The 20,704-nt window shown below is 36.8% G+C and overlaps 2 protein-coding genes across 3 annotated transcripts in view; one reads left to right on the forward strand and one right to left on the reverse strand.

The window, feature by feature from the left end:
- LOC123545145 (ubiquitin thioesterase OTUB1-like) overlaps positions 1–8,923 on the reverse strand; it is a 43,153-nt gene extending 34,230 nt beyond the window's left edge. The window contains exons 1-2 of the mRNA XM_045331456.2: positions 8,847–8,923; positions 4,642–4,694 (exon numbers count right to left, since the gene is read on the reverse strand). Of these exons, the coding sequence (XP_045187391.1) occupies positions 4,642–4,694; positions 8,847–8,913 (120 nt within the window). The 5' untranslated portion in view covers positions 8,914–8,923. The remainder of the gene's footprint in view (positions 1–4,641; positions 4,695–8,846) is intronic.
- LOC123545144 (adenylate cyclase type 10-like) overlaps positions 8,882–20,704 on the forward strand; it is an 89,171-nt gene continuing 77,348 nt past the window's right edge. For both annotated transcript variants that reach the window (XR_006685273.2, XM_045331455.2), the window contains exons 1-2: positions 8,882–9,030; positions 19,390–19,557. Coding sequence is in view for 1 of the 2 variants with exons in the window: in XM_045331455.2 (XP_045187390.1) it covers positions 9,006–9,030; positions 19,390–19,557 (193 nt within the window). In the remaining variant the exon portion in view is untranslated. The remainder of the gene's footprint in view (positions 9,031–19,389; positions 19,558–20,704) is intronic.

The following is a 20,704-nucleotide window of genomic DNA, read 5'->3' on the forward strand; positions in this document are numbered from 1 at the left end:
CTAATTCTGGCCCTTTCAGGGGCCATAACTCTGGAACCCATAATGGAATCTGGCCAGTTCAAGAAAGGAACCGAGATCTTATGGTGATATAAGTTGTGTGCAAGTTTGGTTAAAATAAAATCATAAATGAAACCACTATCGTGCAGACAAAGTCAAAATAGCTAATTCTGGTCCTTTCAGGGGCCATAACTCTGGAACCCATAATGGAATCTGGCCATTTCAAGAAAGGAACCAAGATCTTATGGTGATACAAGTTGTGTGCAAGTTTGATGAAATAGCTAATTTTGGCCCTTTCAGGGGCCATAACTCTGGAACCCATAACGGAATCTGGCCAGTTCAAGAAAGGACCTGAGATCTTATGGTAACACAAGTTGTGTGCAAGTTTGATTAAAACAAGTGAATGAAGTATTGCCATGCAATACAAAGTCCCCTACTTAAAGGCACATAATTTTCTCTACTGCAGTAAAACATAATGAACTGATATCTGCCAATGATGTTTAAACAATATTGTACTATATACTAATCCCCAATGATAAATTGATAATGTGATTCCCGCCGAAACGCGAGGACGAGTCTAAGTCATGATAACTGATGAAATAACCATTCATAATGCTTGCACATTACTTGACAAGCAAATATTAGTATTTCTTTCATTTTAAATATCCACTAAGTGTATGACAACATAGCTCAGTTGGGTAAAATGCAGACAATAATTGGGTGTAAGCAGATCGTTTTGTGGGTTCGAATCCTGAGGGATTTTTTTCCAGAATTTTTTGTTGTTTTTCCTATACATTTTCGTATTCGTTTTCATTTTTGCTTCCGTATTTTTGTTTCTTTCTTTGATGGTTTGTTGTCGAGCACGCTTGCGGTGAGCTGATACGGTCGCCACTTTCGGTATATGTGTGTGCGTGCGTCCGTCCGATTTTGTCCGGATCATAACTTTGACATGCATAGACCAATCTTGTTTATATTTCGCATTAATGTTTAACTCAATGAGAAGGCGTGTCATGTGCAAACCCATGTTCCTATCTCAAAGGTCAAATTGAAGTCTGTCCGGAGCATTTCTCCTTCATACATAGGATTTTGATGTAACTTGGCATGAATGTTCACCATTATAAGACGGAGTGTCATGCGTAAGAAGCAGGTCCAAGGTCAAGGTCACACCTAGAGGTCAAAGGTGCTGGTGGGCTCGACATTCTGCCCGTGGGCATACTTGTATTTGTATATATGTCTTTATATAACACAATAGTATGTTCATTATTTGCATTAATCAATATCATCTTTGTTATATAATAAACTATTCTGATCTGCCATGTCGCCTTTAGATACAATGTACCTCTCTGTCGTGTTGTCACAGAGCTCATGAAGGAATCTTAATTTTTATGCAAAAGTGAAATAAAAATTTAAAAAATAAGTAAATGTCGATGCTGAGTTTCGAACCCACACGGCAAAGGATCTGTTGAACATGGACTGTATGCTTTACCACTGAGCTAATTCGTAACTGGTATAAAATCTAGAAATATTTAGATCGTAACATGTTAGGAAAATGTTGAATTCCCTATGTTCCATTTTAATCTATTTATAGTCATGTTTGTAAATATCAAGTTATCGTTGGGGCATAGTATACAATATGTTATAACACCACACTTGGATTAAAATTTGCATATATAAAAACCTACACTTGTTTTCATATGGAATTTTTTGGGCCAAGTATAAAAAAAGATATCATATAAGTTATTTATATAACAACAAAGGGAAATTAATCCTTAAAAAAAAAAAAAAAAAAAAAAAAAAAAAATCTTTATAATGTAAGTCGACAAGGAACTCTTTACCAGGTAGAGACAGGTCAAAATACACATAAAACTTGGATGTAACATGCATGTTGTACCACAGAAAAGTGGTCTCGATTTTTCCCAATGGCCAGTAATAAAAAAGTTACAATATAATCTATTTATAGTAACAACAAAGGGACGTAATTCTTACAAGAGTGCAAGAATGTCACAATATACGCCCGTCGCAGCAAATTAGCAAATAGCAGCTGTGTTTGCAAATGGAATCTTAACTTTGTGGTTGTTTAGTAATTATTGTAATTCTTTTGTTTTTCTATGTCCACAAAAAAACTCCTTACCAAGAAGAAATACCTTAAAATGCACCTAAAATTTGAAAGTAACATCTATGTTGTACCACAGAAAAGTGATCTTGGTTTTTTTCCTACGGTCAATTATAAAAAAGTTACTGTATAGGTTATTTATAGTAACAACTAAGGGAAGTTCATCTTCAAAAAAAAAAAAAAAAAAAAAAAAAAAAAAATCTAAAAAATATTTGTAAGTCCACACAAAAATCCTTACCCTGTAGAGATAGGTCAAAATACACCTTAACATTGGATGTAATATGCATGTTGTACTACAGAAAAGTGGTCTCGATTTTTCCCTACGACTAGTAATGAAAAAGTTGCAATATAAGCTATTTATAGTAACAACAAAGGGAAGTAATTCTAAAGAAGGGACCTGCGCATGACACTTCGTCTCATGATGGTGTACAATTGTGCCAAGTTACATCAAAATCCCTCCATGCATGAAGAAGAAATGCTTCGGACAAAGTCATTCTTGTATCTGACCTTTGGCCTCTAAGTGTGACCTTGTTCTTAGACCTAGGGACCTGGTTCTTGCGCAAGACACTCCATCTTGTGGTGGTGAACACTTGAGCCAAGTTATAACAAAATCCCTCTATGCATGAAGAAGATATGCTCCGGACAAAGTCATTCTTGAATTTGACCTTTGATCTCTAAGTGTGACCTTGAGTTTAGACCTAGGGACCTGGTTCTTGCGCAAGACACTCCGTCTCATGATGGTGAACAACTGTGCCAAGTTTCATCAAAATCCCTCCATGCATGAAGAAGATATGCTCCGGAAAAAGTCATTCTTGAATTTGACCTTTGATCTCTAAGTGTGACCTTGACCTTAGACCTAGGGACCTGGTTCTTGCGCAAGACACTCCGTCTCATGATGGTGAACAAGTGTGCCAAGTTTCATCAAAATCCCTCCATGCATGAAGAAGACAAGCTTCAGACAAAGTCATTCTTGAATTTGACCTTTGACCTCAAAGTGTGACCTTGACCTTAGACCTAGGGATCTGGTTCTTGCGCAAGACACTCCGTCTCATGATGGTGAACAACTGTGCCAAGTTTCATCAAAATCCCTCCATGCATGAAGAAGATATGCTCCGGACAAAGTCTGTGGAAGCCGCCCGCCCGCCAGCCCGCTGGCCCGCCAGGGGCGTTCCCATAATACGTCCCGTTTTTCAAACGGGTGTATAAAAACAAGGGTGGTGCCTCATTGTGGTGAACATTTGTGCCAAGTTACATCAAAATCCCTCCATGCATGAAGAAGAAATGCACCGGACAAAGTCATTCTTGAATTTGACCTTTGACCTCTATGTATGACCTTGTCCTTAGACCTAGGGCCCGGGTTTTGCGCACGACATGTTGTCTCATCAAGGGGAATATTTGTGCCATCTGATATTCAAATCCTGTTTTGCATGACAAAGTTATAGACTGGACAGGAAAAAAATCCTATTGATCTTTGATCTCAAAGTGTGACCTTGACCTTTAAGCTAGGGTTCTAGGTGTTACGCATGACACGTCGTCTCATCAATGGGAACATTTCTGCCATGTAATATTGTAATCCCTTGATAGATGACAGAGATCTGGACCGGACAGAAAAAAACCCTATAGACCTTTGACCTCCAATTCTGACCTTGACCTTTGAGCTAGGGGTCTGGGTTTTGTGCATGACATGTTGTCTCATCATGGGAAACATTTGTGCCAAATAATATCAAAATCCCTTCATGGATGGCAGAGTTATGGACCGGAAAGGAAAAAAAGCCCTGTTGACATTTGACCCCCAATGGTGACCTTGACCTTTGAGCAAGGGGTCCGGGATTTGCGCACGACACGTCGTCTCATCATGGGGAACATTTGTGCCAAGTGATATTAAAATCCCTTAATGAATGACAGAGTTATGGACCGGACACGAAACAGACCCTGTTCATGCTATGTTAACATTTGATTGCCAAGTGTGACCTTGACCTTTGAGCCAGGGTTCTGAAAGTTGTGCATGACACATCGTCTTATTATGAGGAACAATTGTGCCATGTGATATTAAAATCCCTTCATGGATGGGAGAGTTATGGACCAGACAGGAAAAAAGCCCTGTTGACCTTTGACCTTCAATTGTGACCTTGATCTTTCAGCTAGGGGTCCAGGTTTTGCGCATGACAAGTCGTCTCATCATGGGGAACATTTGTGCCAAGTAATATTAAAATCCCTTAATGAATGACAAAGTTATGGACCGGACTCGAAATTGTGGATGGACGGAAGGACGGAATGACAGAAAAGCGCATTCCTATAGTCCCTGAAACTGGTTTTCAACCAGTAGGGGACTAATAAAATCATAAATGAAACCACTATCGTGCAGACAAGAAACTGTTGACGGACACACGGACGTCGGACGGATGCACGGACGGACGGACTGACGATGGACGAAGGGTGATCACAAAAGCTCACTATGTGACAGGTGAGCTAAAAAATCACATATATAATTAATAAAGATATAAAATGTTAAATTTGGAAACATATCTTGCCTCTTTCTCCATCTCTCGCAACTGTGCCATAGTGGCTTCATCATAATTCCTATCTGTAATAAAGGTAAATTATTTGTATAATAGTAAAGGAAATATGTACACTGAATGGCTATTTAATTTACAATTCATATTTACCACACACAGTTTTCTTTTTTTTTTATAGTTTTTGATGCAAGTTTAAAGAAGTTCCTTATGTGACATCACATCTCATGATCCTGATGATACAACCCGTATATTTGTTGATTAATTTAATAACAAGTGCCTCAGTTTGATTGGAATTTGTTTCTGGCACTGCTTCTTAAGTATTTTTAACCAAAACGTATGGACTTTACTTTTTTGTTCCAGTATAATAACAAAGTTTATTACAGATTTTTTCATGACTAATATTGGTCAACATTCAGTGAAATACTGTCAACACCGAGGTTCTAACTCCTTACTACAGTATTCTCCATGAAAGTTCATCAAAAATGTAAATTGTGAATATAAGCATTACCGGTACTGTATCAAATTTGTCAAATATTTGCATTGACAAGTATATAATTATTATGCCAAAATTGATTCCAAATGCAAGTTTATAAAATCATTATCACCTCCCTTTGTCCATCTCGGCTGCTCAACCAAGAAAGACTGAAAACTAGACAAGAGGGCCATGAAGGTCCTGTATCGCTCACCTGACCTAGGAATAATCAAGATTAACATTCTGACCAAGTTTCATTAAAATATGGTCATAAATGTGGCCTCTAAAGTGTTAACTAGCTTTTCCTTTTATTTGACCCGGTGACCTAGTTTTTGACCCCACATGATCAAGATTCCATCCTGACCTAAAGATCATCAAGACTAACATTCTGACCAAGTTTCATGAAGATACAGTCATACATGTGGCCTCTAGAGTGTTAACAAGCTTTTCCTTTGATTTGACCTAGTGACCTAGATTTTGACCCCACCTGACCCAGATTTAAATCTGACCTATACATCATCAAGATTAACATTCTTCACCAAGTTTCATTAAGATATGGTCATAAATGTGGCCTCTAAAGTGTTAACTAGCTTTTCCTTTGATTTGACCTTGTGACCTAGTTTTTGACCCTACATGACCCAGATTCAAACTGGATCTTGAGATCATCAAGATCAACATTCTGACCAAGCTTCATGAAGATAAACCATGAATGTGGCCTCTACAGTGTTAACAAGCTTTTCCTTTGATTTGACCTGGTGACCTAGTTTTTGACCCCAGATGACCCAATATCGAAATTGTCCAAAATTTTATTGAAGGTAACATTCTGACCAAGTTTCATTAAGATTGGGCCAAAATTGTGACCTCTAGAGTGTTAACAAGCTTTTCCTTTGATTTGACCTGGTGACCTAGTTTTTGACCCCAGATGACCCAATATCGAACTCGTCCAAGATTTTATTGAAGGTAACATTCTGACCAAGTTTCATTAAGATTGGGCCAAAATTGTGACCTCTGGAGTGTTAATAAGTTTTTCCTTTGATTTGACCTGATAACCTTGTTTTTGACACCAGATGACCCAATATCGACTCGTCCAAGATTTTATTGAGGGTAACATTCTGACCAAGTTTCATTAAGATTAGGCCAAAATTGTGACCTCTTCGTGCTCAGGTGAGCTAAAAATGCTTTTGTAGAAAAGTGCATGTCTCCCCCAGTGCACAGCAGTCATAGGCAAGAAGTCAATATGGGGCAAGAGCGAAAGTCAAAGAGATACCAATGGTTGGCTGCAATAAGTATCATCTACTCAGCATGTCCAATCACCCTATGAAGTGTCAACATTCTGGGCCTAGTGGTTCTCAAGTTATGAACTGGAAATGGTTTTCTGGCCCTTGTGACCTTGGCCTTTGATCAAGTGACCCCATAATCAATAGGGGTCATCTACTTGGCATGTCCAATCATCGTATGAAGTTTGAAGGTTCTGGGTCATGTAGTTCTCAAGTTAATGATTGGAAATGGTTTTACATGTTCAGGCCCCTGTTACCTTGTTCTTGACCATGTATGGGGGAGACATAATTGAATTTGTAGAACTGTTAAAAATTAATTATGTAGTAGGATAGAGTATAAGGGTGCACTTATACTTCCTTGCTATTGAGCTAGCTTTTATAGCGACGTGGTAGTGTCCGCCTTAGGTGTGAGAGGTCCCGGGTTTGATTCCCGGTCAGGCCTGAAGTATTTTTGGCCTGTTACATGTGGCGCCCAACATTAAAAACTCACAAGTAGATATGAATGGACACCTTCGAACGTCCCACAGAGGTTCAAACTCCTGGAATTGGAGGACAAATTGAGGGGGTGTATGTAGTAGGGTGGAGTATAAGAGTGCACTTATACTTCCTTGCTACTGAGTTAGCTTTTATAGCGATGTGGTAGAGTGAGAGGTCCCGGGTTTGATTCCTGGTCAGGCCTGAAGTATTTTCGGCCTGTTACAATTATACTATAATTTTATAATTATAAGTTTGCTGAATATTGTTTTCATGTAGTGAAATCCAAGTGTGAAATCAAGGGAGACAATTTCTTTACAAAAATGTTGACCAAGTCTCTTATATTTGACAGTAAATCACTTCTGACATATTATTACTCATTCGGCTTACCAAAATGGCTTATTTTATTATCTGTTATTTTATAATTGCTATCCCTCTAAGCCTTATCTGCATCTGCATTTGATACTCAACGGACTACTGGTGACATTAAATAAATAATTTAAATTGCAGAAACTAAAAACAAATACATATTAACAAGAGCATCACAATATATTGACGATTTCAAACAGCAAAAATGTGAATTTTATTTTCGACCGGGGGTCGTTAGAAAGGTACATCTATTAGTATTAGTCACAAGTAGTTTTTGTTTAATTTGCATTTGAAATGAATAGTGCAAACAGTAAAATGCATGGTGAAAAAGACCACTATCAGGAAGACTTCCAACTGGTGACAAAAATGGCTAACATCGCCAAAGTTTTTATGTTTGACATTTTATAAATTTATCCTTACAGTGGCAACGGAATGAATTACGTTTCGAATGTTTATCAGTAAATTAAAAGAATGTGCATTGCATTACATTTTCATTCTCTATTTCTTTATAGAAAATTATGGTAGTGTAGTAAAATACCACAGACTCTACCGGGGATCGAACCCCGGACCTCGTGATCTGAAGGCGGACACTCTAACCCCGTCGCTAAAGGGTTAACCCAACAGCAAGGCTGTTGGAAGTGGCCTTATATAACTACAACCACTACACTCCTCTCCTCTCTAACATTGAAGGACCAGGCATCAACTGAACCGCCTATCAGTTTCTAGCCTGAGACATCAACTGAACCTCCTATCAGTTTCTAGCCCGAAGCATCAACTGAACCTCCTATCAGTTTCTAGCCTGAGGCATCAACTGAACCTCCTATCCTATCAGTTTCTAGCCCGAGGCATTAACTGAACCTACTATCAATTTCTAGCCTCATCAAAATGCATAAATCCGTCAAACATCCTCGTCGCCATTGTAGTAAAATACCACAGACTCTACCCGAGAACGAACCCCGGACCTCGTGATCTGAAGGCGGACACTCTAACCACGTCGCTAAAGGGTTAACCCAAAAGTAAGGCTGTTGGCAGTGGCTTTATATACCTACAACCACTATAGGTTGAAATACCGAAAGTGAAAGTGAAACTAGAATAGAAAGAGTACGCCTTTTGGATAGTCAAAATAATTCGACGTTCAGATTGTTTTAAATTTGTGATTGCACAATTTTGGTCTTTGAAGTGTTTGACGCCAGTGGGATATTGCCAATATGAATAAAATATCTCAATATTTCCTAGGATCGCGTCAAATTAGTTGGACTACCGGACCCCTAGGCCTGGCCACTTCCATATTTCATTCCCAACCACAGCAAAGGCAGAATCATTTGTGTTCAGCATGATAAGGGTTAAAGATACATTTACTTCATCATGCGCAACACTTCACTCTTTATTCAGGGCAAACTGGCCTCGTTTTAAGTACCGATGATTAGCTTTTTGTGGTACGAATATTGTTATGGTTCGAACATAACAAGGTACGAAAAGAACAATATTGATAAAAGAATTGTGCCAAATATGCTGACAATTAATAGTTTTGACAACAAGGTGACAAAAGTATTATCGTCATTTTGAAAGGAACATGTGTAGATTTCAACAATTCTTTGTAAATATGTAATAACTTGCAATAAACTTACTTGGGTCGAACACGAACTCTTCAGCCATTTTTTCATTAGAGTATGCGCACGCGTAAAATGACGTCATAAATTCGTCTGTGGGATTTTCCAATATTATGTCAACATGGATTTTGAGGAAAATATAACATAAATACAAAACGTATACATTGTATTTGTACAATGTTTAATCTCCAGCCAATCCAGGGTAAGTTCTTCTACGAGGATTCGAGCTTTTGTCATGCCGCGAGAGATGCCATTATCGATTCTGTGGTCAGTTTGGCCCGTCTTTTGAATCGAAGTTTTGACGGTTAGACTACAGTATTAACATGACTAAGTCACAAATATAAAATAATCTGACCGCAGGGTTGTCAATAAGTTTGTGTTGAACAGGTTGATATAGAAAAGTAGCCGACATGCTAAAGGTCCGGGTGCATGACCCATCCGTAAAATTTCAGCGCTTCATTTCCTGCTTTCTGCGTTTTCTGGGGGCATTTTGGGAGCATTTAAGAACACATTTTCCACTGCAATTTTATAAACAATATTCTGGGATGGGCCTAGGGGGCTCATGCCCCTCCCCGGAGCTGGTGGGGAAGCGACCTAGGTAAATATTAATGAAAGATGCACCCAACTATTTTGGCAAAGGAATATTTTTTTCTCAAAATTTATTTCTGACAGTAGAAACAGAATCGCACCAGAGGCTACCATTTCATACCTGTATTTCAAAATTGTCAAGGGATAGAGCATCCTCCATTTAGAGGGGACTAACCCCTCCAATACCTCAAAAATTATACCTAAAATGCACCAGAGGCCTCCATTTCATGCCTGTATTTAAAAAACTTATAGGGGGAGAGCCCCCTGATCCCGAGAAATGAGGGATGTACTGCCACCAGTAAATGCACTAAAGTTTAGAGGCCACCATTTCACACTTGTATTTAAAAAAATAATCCAGGGGAGATCCCTGACCCCCCCTGACATGTACAAAGGCACCCAAATATACCTACACACTCGTCGCTCGCTGTGCGCCTCGTTGGTGACGTCTTTATTCTAGACTGGTGCCCCCCCCCCCCTCCTCCCCCCACACCCAGTCAAAAGTTTTCTGGGCCCCGGCCTGATATCACTTAATTTCACATTTTTATGAACGTTCCTGTTAAATTTGGGGGAAAATAATAATGCAATTAAGTTTTCTTAAGGTAAAATTCTTCGTTTCTTTGAGATAACCAATTAACATTTATAAACTGAACAGCTAAATAATTGCACGCAGTATATGTTTTACTAAATTTGTTTTAAAAGCACTGATCCCCAGAAAGTATGACAACAACAAAACAAGAGCTGTCTCCATAGGACGACACATGCCCCCGATGGCTTTTTGAATGAATAGTTATGGCCGATGTTAGAGTTTAGGACCTTTGACCTACGGACCTGGGTCTTGCGCGCGACACGTCGTCTTACTGTGGTACACATTCATGCCCAATAATATTAAAATCCATGCATGAATGACAAAGATATGGACCGGACACGCCCATCAATGCACTATCATGAAATATGACCTTTAATGTCTAAGTGTGACCTTGACCTTTGAGCTACGTACCTGGGTCTTGCGCGCGACATGTCGTCTTACTGTGGTACACATTCATGCCAAGTTATTTGAAAATCTATCCATCGATGACAAAGATATGGACCGGACACGAAAATTGCGGACAGACTGACAGACCGACAGACGGTTCGAAAACTATATGCCTCCCTTCGGGGACATAAAAATAGATATCAGAAAATTATTGCTAAATTGCTCATGAAAGTTTTAATAGTTAATGACAGATTATGTTACAGAAACACATAAGAATTATTTATTTATTTTTTTGGCGATTTATTCAAAATAACGGGATACATACTGGAGGTAAACTGCCTTAATCATAAAGCTTTATATTTATTTAAATATTCCTCCGTGGTGTATTGGTCACGACCCCAGGGAAATTTTTATCGCGGCGGCGGCCCGGGTTCGATTCCCGACTCGAGCATGTTTTTATCTCTTAATTTGGCATTCTGAAACAGTTTAGCAACAAAACCTTGTGTTCTAATATTCAAAATCTGACCAAACTTTAAGCAAAAATCTGGATGTCTTTGCCTTTAAATGGCTAAACGCTAAAGTAACAACTTGTGATTTTTTTGGCCACATACTGTTTAACGTATGAAAGAAATAGTAAAGACAGGTAATGTTTCGGTAAAGATATGAACTATTTCGCACGTCATTTTTTTACTTCAACGTAAAATAAGTTTTAAAAAGGTTTTCTTTTTACGATGCTGGCTTTGAGAAAGAAGAAATTGATGTTCGCGATTTGCATAAGCGAATTAACCGAACAATTCGAAAGAAGCGTGTGCAACAGTTTAAATAGTTGAACTAACATGTTAGGCCACGTATTAGTAAAGAAAACATTTCAAATATGATTGTGTGCGACATTAGTGACTTCCCATAATTAATTATAGACGTGAATGAATATTGATGTGGGTTTTCTTAGCGACTTAGCATTTTCTTGTAAACAAATCCGAATCGGCTAGTTACACAAATATATTGAAATACCTGTGTCAGGTATGTCCTTAATATAGATGATAACGATATGATATTTACGTCGGCAGCGGATGATGAAATCGGTACTATTTACTAACATACGATTTTGTGTGGAATTGCGCGTGGATTCTGTACGCCTGTTTTAAGTATTTATGCGAGAATGGAAAAATCGACTAATTTTGGGAACAGTGATCTTCATGCTAAGATTTTTACTCAATTCACGCATGTTTTCCTTTCGGCCTGCCTCGATTTCATTTCTGAAACTGTGTCCGTGGCATAACAAAAAAAAAAAATATTTATACGCGTTACTTGCCAGACAGAATACACGAGTGTGAATGAAAGGCGGGAAAAGTGAGGTATCAATCAGTCTCCACGGATTTTATTGACTTCTGCACAAGTGCGAGATACAGTACATAATCGGTGACATGATTCAGGAAATGTTGACTGACATACTTTCAGCGATTAATTAAGGACGCTAAAAGCATGACCAAGACTTCAAATTCAAAGGGAACGAGACAGAAAAAAAGAAAAGAAATGCTTATGAACAGAAATTTATCAAAAAGGATAATATTTCTTAGGTCGTTAAAGGTCCAATACTAAGGAAAGTGAACATTTTAATTTCTTTTAAAAAGCACAGAAACTATTTCATTTTATTGGAAAATGAAAGTTGGTATGTAGAAATTCGAAATAAATCGCAGTATATGTACAATTATTTTTCTATGAAGTATGAAGAAAGTTAAAAAGACCTGGGGGGTCATTCTGTCGATTCATTGAAATTTCAACATAATACACATACATTTCTTTGAGTTCCAAAGACCTTCTGTAAATTTCGACCTGCCAATCTTCATTATTTAGTGATTTGCAGAAGTCTATGCACTGGCTATGAAAAAAATTGCCAACTCACTTTCCCTTAGTAATGGACCTTTAATGTCAAAATTGCGTTCATTAAAGTAGCAACTTATAGTTAAAAAGAAAGGAAAACGTCCGTAATTAATTAAAAGAGGTGATCAAACACCCACCCACCCATATTTTATACATTTTTACAATTAACCCATCACCCATAAAGACGGTTTTTGTGAGGACCACCACCCATAATTATGATTTTTGGATGGACCCCACCACCCATAATTATGATTTTCCGATGGAACCCACCACACGTCATTAAAAGTTCGGTTGCCGTCCGACACCGCCCCTCCCCCCATAAATTTAATTTTGGAATCGCCATTATAAATAACTTCAAATTCCGAGTTGGCTCTATGACTGCTCTCTGGATCGTTCATACAAGCTATTTAAGGAGGTAGGTTACCTTCGTATTTGTATGTGCGCATGTCCAACCGGAAGCTAACGTGACGATTTACGACGACGTTTACGACAAACTAAATGTATTTGTATATTCATTCTTCTGAAAACAAATCATGAACCTGTCTTCGATCTGATGCTTTATGGTTTAATAATGCAGAAATAATGAATGAATTGCCGCAGAAACGCTTCAAAACAATGTTGCCTTAAAATGACGTCATTGACGTCATGACGTTACGTGTCAGTTACCGCGCAAAATTAATAGCTTTTATCTTGAAAGTACGTAATTCTGTGCATTTTCTTTATTTTAACTATTTTCAAATAACCATTATTTGCTGAAATATTTTTTATGAGTCTTTCGCTCTGAAAAATAATCAATATTTTGCTTCTTTTATGTAGTTATATTGAAATGTTATGCGGAATGTAAGAAAATGGATGATGATAAGCAATGTTATTTGGATATAGTTGGGTGAAAGGTTACTTGTTACGGTCATTTTCAAATAGAAAATCTAGCAGTTTGATTTGTAATACCTATTTTCAGGTTCCGTTGATAATTTGTTACTTATGTACTAAAACTAAGATATAAAATTGTTCAAATTTCAGTAGAAAATTGTGGTTTCTTGAATTGAATTGATGTTACCATGGAAACGAAGCCCGTGACCTATGTATCTAAATGTAAAATTTAAAAGCGTTGACACTGGTCTATTTAAGGAGGTAGGTTACCTTGTTACCAGGGTAAATTCAAATTAGTTGAACCGCAGTGATTTTTTGTATTTCGTGTAATTAAATGTTTTAGCTGCTACAATCTCAGTTCCGTTTATCTCTGTCCCTTCAAGTACAATTTTTATCCAGGTCTGAAGTACATGACCCTCTTAGGGTATTTTATATAGAAAGAAGAAGGAAAATGCGGATATTTAACACTTTTCAGTGTATTTTGGTTTCATTGTTATCCGTAGAAGTCTGCATAATTAATAGTTTTACTAGTATGCGCATTAGCTTTCTAATAAAAGCTTAAAATGTATATGTCGCGGGGCTCGTGTTTCCATGGTAACGCATTTTCTCTCATTTTTTCAAGAATTATGTATGAAAACGGGGTTTTCGACGGCTTCTGTGCCATTCTGTTATTGACCAACATGGAATATTTGGGTAATATGATTAGCAAAATACCAAGAACTTTACATGGTACTGTGTTTTTCTTAAAGTTTAGAGTAACCATGGCAACAGAGATGTTTAAAATAGCTTATATGTTGCTTTTTATCGTAATTTCTTATAAAAAATATTATATAAAATTATCTTTCTTGTTAATGTAGCTTTAAAACATCTTATTTCTAACGTTAGTAATATTTTCGTATGAATTGCAGTTAATTTAACAAATTTCACAGCTTAAAATACTTACAGCAGTGCCCGTCGTCTGACATTTTTATTGAAAAATCGTTTTGCATGCTGCTATTATTCTCATGGATATTGTTGAAATGAAAATAAAAAGCCGAAGCTGTGTTCCTTAAATAGACCAGTGTCAACGCTTTTGAATTTTACAATTAGACATATAGGTCACGGGCTTCGTTTCCATGGTAACATCAATTTAATTCAAGACACCACAATTTTATACTGGAATTTGAACAATTTTAGAGCTCAGTTTTAGTATTTAAGTAACAAATTATCAACGGAAATTGGGAAATAGGTATAACAAATCAAACTGCCCAATTTTTATTTGTAAATGACCGTAATAAGTTACCTTTCAGCCAACTATATTCCCAATCACATCAGTTACTATCACACATTTTCTTACATTCCGCATAACATTTCAATATAATTACATAAAAGAAGCAAAATATTGATCATTTTTCAGAGCAAAAGACTAATAAAAAGTATTTCAGCAAATAATGACTGTTTAAAAATAGTTCAGATAAAGAAAAAGCACAGAATAACGTACTTTCAAAATAAAAGCCATTATTTTTGCGCGGTAACTGACACGTAACGTCCTGACGTCAATGACGTCATTTTAAGGCAACAATGTTTTAAAGCGTTTCTGCGGCAATTCATTCATTATTTCTGCATTATTAAACCATTAAACATAAGATTGGAGGCAGGTTCAAGATTTATTTCCAGAAGAATGGATATACAAACACATTTAGTTTGTCGTAAACATCGTCGTAAATCGTCACGTTAGCTTCCGGTTGGACATGCGCACTTACAAATATCAAGGTAACCTACCTCCTTAAGAAACACGGCTTCGGCTTTTTGTTTTCATTTCAACAATATCCATGAGAATAATAGCAGCATGCTGGACGATTTTTCCATGAAAAATTCCGGACGAAGGGTACTGCTGTAAGTATTCTAAGCTGTAAAATTTGTTTGAATAAATGCAAATAACACGAAAATATAACTTACGTCAGAAATAATATGTTTTAAAGCTACATCAACTAGAAAGATAATCTTATTCAATACTTTTTATAAGAAATTACGACAAAAATCAAGATATAAGCTATTTTAAACATCCTTGTTGCCATGGTTACTTTAAACTTTAAGAAAAATAGGGTACCATGTAAAGTGCTTGGTATTTTGCTTATAATATTACCCAAATATTCCATGTTGGTCATTAACAGAATGGCACGGAAGCCGTCGAAAACCCCTATTTTTATACATAGTTGTTTAAAAATGAGAGAAAATGCGTTACCATGGAAACACGAGCCCCGCGACATATACATTTTAAGCTTATATTAGAAAGCTAACGTGCATATTAGTAAAATTATCAATTATGCAGACTTCTACGGATATCAATGAAATTAAAATACACTGAAAAGTGTTAAATATCCGTATTTTCCTTCTTCTTTCAATATGAAATACCTTTGGAGGGTCATGTTCTTCAAACCTGGATAAAAAATGAACTTGAAGGGACAGAGACAAACGAAATTGAGATTGTAGCAGTTAAAACTTCATATTACACGAAATACAAAAGAATGATGCGGTTCAACTAATTTGAATTTACCCTTGTAACAAGGTAACCTACCTCCTTAAGTCAAATATAAATCTGTTATAATAATAATGATAGATTTGATAACAATAAATAGATAGAATGGGCTCGCGGTCCGATTTCGCTTTAAAAGACATCTAAATTTAGATACGTCAAGATTTCTATCTTCTATCAGCTGATTGTGTTTTTGAACCTAGAGGTAATATTTCCCTTGTGCGCCTCGTATAAATCTGCATAAGGCCACAGCAAGATGACGTCATTTGTCTAATACGTCACAAGTTTCTTTCGGAGAAAAATAATTCTCTTGCATACACAACCGGTGAATATTGTTTATTGAAGTTCAAAACTGACCATTGTGAAAGAAATTGGATATGTGGCGGACTGTAAATACTTCAGTAAGGATGCTAAAATACAGGTTATCTTTGAACCATGCGTTTGGAAATGATGTTATTTTGAACAAGTCATCGTTTCAAGGGCATGGTGCGATTGATGCCTGAATTTCACCGATGTTTAAAAGAGCTTGTTTGTTTACAATTTACTCATCGAGGATTGGATAGAGCTACCGAAGACTTGGAAGAATTTTGGACTGTTTATAACTTTGTTAAAAGTGAGTCAATTTACATTTTTGTTAGATCTAAATAATGTGTTCATTGTTATAGCTTTTTTTTTAAAAACAATATTTCATTTCCCTCACGCATTCATAAACGAAATGAGTCTTGAATCGCTCCCGATAAAATTCACGTGAATTTTCCCGTAATACTCCACATTTAGAGAGCAAACTCCAATGGCGACAAGAAATTACAATGGGAGACTGCCGTTGAAAATATAAATTTGTCATTTATTTGGATATTTGGCAAAGCAGAAAAAATCGTTAAATTTCTCGAGGGTGACTTTTTTTTAGTTTATCAAACCATGTTTACTTTGCCTGTAAGTGTCGTAGTTTTGTCATGTGACACCAAAGTTGGGATAACATGTTGACAGACTTTAGTGTCAGTCAACATCGGTGAGGCTGTGTGGTAGGGTTGGGGGTAATATTTAAAGCGCGATTACTGGCGAAACAAATGGTCTTATTTTGGACTATCCAACGTATACGAAACTATATGCCCTGGGGTTTCAAAGTGTTAAGGATATTCCACAACAAACATGATATTATGTTATTGAGCATTTTTTTCGAGTGTTTAGGGTTTTTTTTTTGGTATTGCACGCGAAACTGCAGATAAATTTCAATGCTATACAATTTTCTATGGAGCATAATCAAAATTGGTTTGTTTTGGAGTTGGTTGTATCGTGGTAAAGAGAACTTGTCTAAGTTTTTGAAAACTTGCGACGACTTTACACCTACCATACGTCCGTTCACAAGCAGAATTAGGCAAGGCATTAATATGGGCACTGAAAATGTAATGATAGCCGTTTGTTGGGGAAAAGGAGGGAAGTAGGAATAGGATACTGAGGAACAAGTAATCGAACTAAAATATGGTAAGAGAGGGAGGAAGGGCGTGTGTGGAGCGGATGGGCGGGATGCGTGGTGTGAATGAAGGACACTATGATACAATTTGATAAATAACGTTATTAAAAAAGTCCTTTCAACCTTGACCTGTGAACCATTGACAGTTGCGGTTGCTGTTATACTTTATGACTTCAGATCACAAAGACATGTACCTTTGACCTGTTGATCTAAAACAGGATCCATTAAGTTTGAAATCCACACCGTTTTGTTTTTTAACTAAGAGTATGAAAACGGAAAAATTAATAGAAATTACTTCAGGTCCCTGTGACCTTGATTGCTGAGCTATTGACCGTAAAATCGACCTTTCTCAAGTGGTATGAATTTAGTGTGTAAAGTTTGAAAACTGTAGCTACTTTACTTCATGGTATAAGGTCTGAACACAATTTTTAGTCGTCCGGTACTATGACCTTGACCTTTGTCTGGTTGATTGTATTGCTCACAAAACCATAGAGATCCTCTCGAGTCATCCTATAAAGTTTGAAAGTCATAGCTAGTTATTAATTTTTTGACTTATATCCCAGAAATGAAACCAGTACCATAAACTGATATATTAACGTTTGAGCCACTGATCTAAAAATGAATAGGAATCTTCCAATAAGGGCATTTAGTCATTTTAAGAAGAATAAAAACCGCAGCTGTTTGAGTCTTGGAACCATTTTAAGTCTTCAGTTTACTATGACATTGGCCTTTGACCTATTAAGCTGTAGGCTCCTCCTCATTCCTCAACTGGTGGTTAGAGTTATAGTTTGATCACTTTACCATTCAGAGTCCGGAAACGGAAAATGTTGAAGGACAGACGGACAACGCCATGCCGTATTAACACGTCCCATTTTATCAATTTATCTTTTTGAATGTAACATGTACATTTAAATACGAAGTTCAAACAAAATTTAACCAATCGAGGTATAGCACATAGAATGCAAGACTACCGATCAGTTTGCAAAGTGTTGTACAAAGAAATGAGCTTCAACAGACTTTCAGCAGTAATCACGGTACCTGTATCTGCTAGCGTTCCTTCGTACCAAAGCTCCGATTGCACCATATCACGGTTCAAGTCTTTGGCACAGCTTATTTTGTATGAACGTCTGGCATATACATGACATAAACTCTGAATTTGAATGCGCTGACCCCCAGATAGTATGACAATAAAAAAGTTTTTTTTTAAATATCAGTAAATTATTGCTTCGTTTCTTATGACACTTAGTTACTGACAGATTGTAAGTTATGGAAATGCATAAGAATTGGTTGTTTTCAGTATTTTCACAAAGTTCCACTTAAACCTCGATAAAACAACAAGCAAAAAGGTGGAGGTATATAATAAAAGGGACATTATAATAATAGCTAGATCTGGGATTTTGTATTCGGTTCTCGTGGATTTTGCAAGGTCGGATTGTAACAGACTGAAAATACTTTAGCCCTGACCGGGAATCGAACCCGGGACCTCTCACACCTAATGCGGACACTCTACCACGTCGCTACAAAAGCTAGCTCTATAGCAAGGAAGTATAAGCGCACCCTTATACTCTACCCTTCTACATACACCCCCTCCAATTTAGAATTCATTCTCGAATTCCAGGAGTTTGAACCTCTGTGGGACGATCCAAGGTATTCATTTATATACTTGTAAGTTATTTACGTTGAGCGCCAAATGTAACAGACTGAAAATACTTTAGCCCTGACCGGGAATCGAACCCGGGACCTCTCACACCTAAGCCGCGGACATTCTACCACGTCGCTATAAAAAGCTAGCTCAATAGCAAAGAAGTATACAGGATCTCATTCGACGCTTGCGCGCCTCTTCAGATCCGATCCGGCAAAAATCCACTCGAGCCGAATACAGCATCCCAGGTCGAGCTACTATCTTATTTACCGAGTCGACGGTTAAGTACGTATTCCTCCGTGATGTATTGGTCAAGACCGCTGGAAATGTGTTTATTGCCGCCAACTTGGGCATGCTTTTTTCCTTGATAAGGCATTTTTTAAGATAGTTTAAAATGTTCAAAAGATGACCAAACTTCAATTTTTAAGAAAGATATTTTTTAGACAATCTTGAGGTCAGTGCCTTTACGTGCTGAGCGCTAAAGGCGTGAGAAGGAATTTGAACTTTACTCTGACGTGTAAACAGTTTTGCAACTTAAATGCAGTAGTTATATTGCTTCGGCAACGTGCAAGAAATCCTATAAACTTGTCTTGAGGGAATAAAACACTTACTTTTTTCCAGCTTCAGGAGCAGGTTCAGTGTCAACCACTGGGTCAAGCGATGATGAGACATCCAAGCTAAAGAAAATGAAGCCCCATGTACCTGGCATTGTTATATTTGCCGATCACAATCGTCCTCTGCCATGGTCTGTAACATATCACGCAGTGACTTTGTTTGCAGATGTTTCAGGTATATTTAATTTCATTTGAAGGACATTCGTAGTACCTTAAGTATGAAATCAGTCTGAGATTTTAAAGAACTTTTGCTGTTTCGTCAGTTATATTACCAAAATTTTTCTGACACAGAAAGAAAATATGCTCTTAACCATTTATTACTCTTGTTTTAAAAATGCTGAACTTGCAATTTAACTTATTTAATCCGTTCAGTAGAAATGCTGTTATTTTATTTTAAAGTCTATCTAATCCATTTTATTTGTTAAAAGTATTTTATTTTGTTATACCATGTACTATGTGATAATGTTTGTGATCTGTGTAATTGCAAAATAAATAATGGTAATAATAATTTCGTCAATGGACATTTGAAAACAAAGTTGTATAATATGATTTATATGTGCCACTCCTGACCCGTTTCGCAAAACTGAACCGGATAATGAATCAAATTTATTCTCTTATGATGTTACATGCTTTTAAAGGAGAAATAAGCCTCGTGAATAACATTGTAAAAGAGTTATACTTATATATAATACTGACATCACCATATATTCATATTAACCTGTAAGACATGAAATCCCTATAAGATTAAGTAGGATATATGTTTTATAAAGTACCGCCATTTTTTCAATAAAACAAAATTTCAGAAATGCGTAAACTGGGTGAAGAAAATACCCTATAAAATTAAAACGAGTTCGGTGACCTATGCTTTTTCTGCTCTTGTTTATCTTAGAAACTAATGTTCTTCAAGCTCACAGGGTATGAAAAATTCTTAACGTTAGAAAAAATTCGCTCGTACATCCTTAAATGACACTAAGAATGAATTCGAGGGAATAAACTAAGACATTTTTGAACTCTTATACTGTACGCTATCGTTATTGTTTCTGAAAGTAATCTAGTTTATAAAAAAAACTTTGATATCTTATTTGATTACTAGTATTGTATAAAATTGAAGCTAACGGTTATTGTAGGCATAAATAAGGGGATGGTTATCAGAAATGGTGGCACAAACGGGAGAAATTTGAATTTTACCTATAATGGTCAAATTGTAGATACTGTTGATACCACAGGTGACTCATTTACTGCAATTCACAAGGCACTGGCGGGCCAGCCGTTAAAGGCGATACACAATCTTAAATCTTATTTTGTAAAATTTACAAATATTA

The sequence above is a fragment of the Mercenaria mercenaria genome, chromosome 1 (assembly GCF_021730395.1).
Source record: "Mercenaria mercenaria strain notata chromosome 1, MADL_Memer_1, whole genome shotgun sequence".
Classification (NCBI taxonomy): Eukaryota; Metazoa; Mollusca; class Bivalvia; order Venerida; family Veneridae; genus Mercenaria; species Mercenaria mercenaria.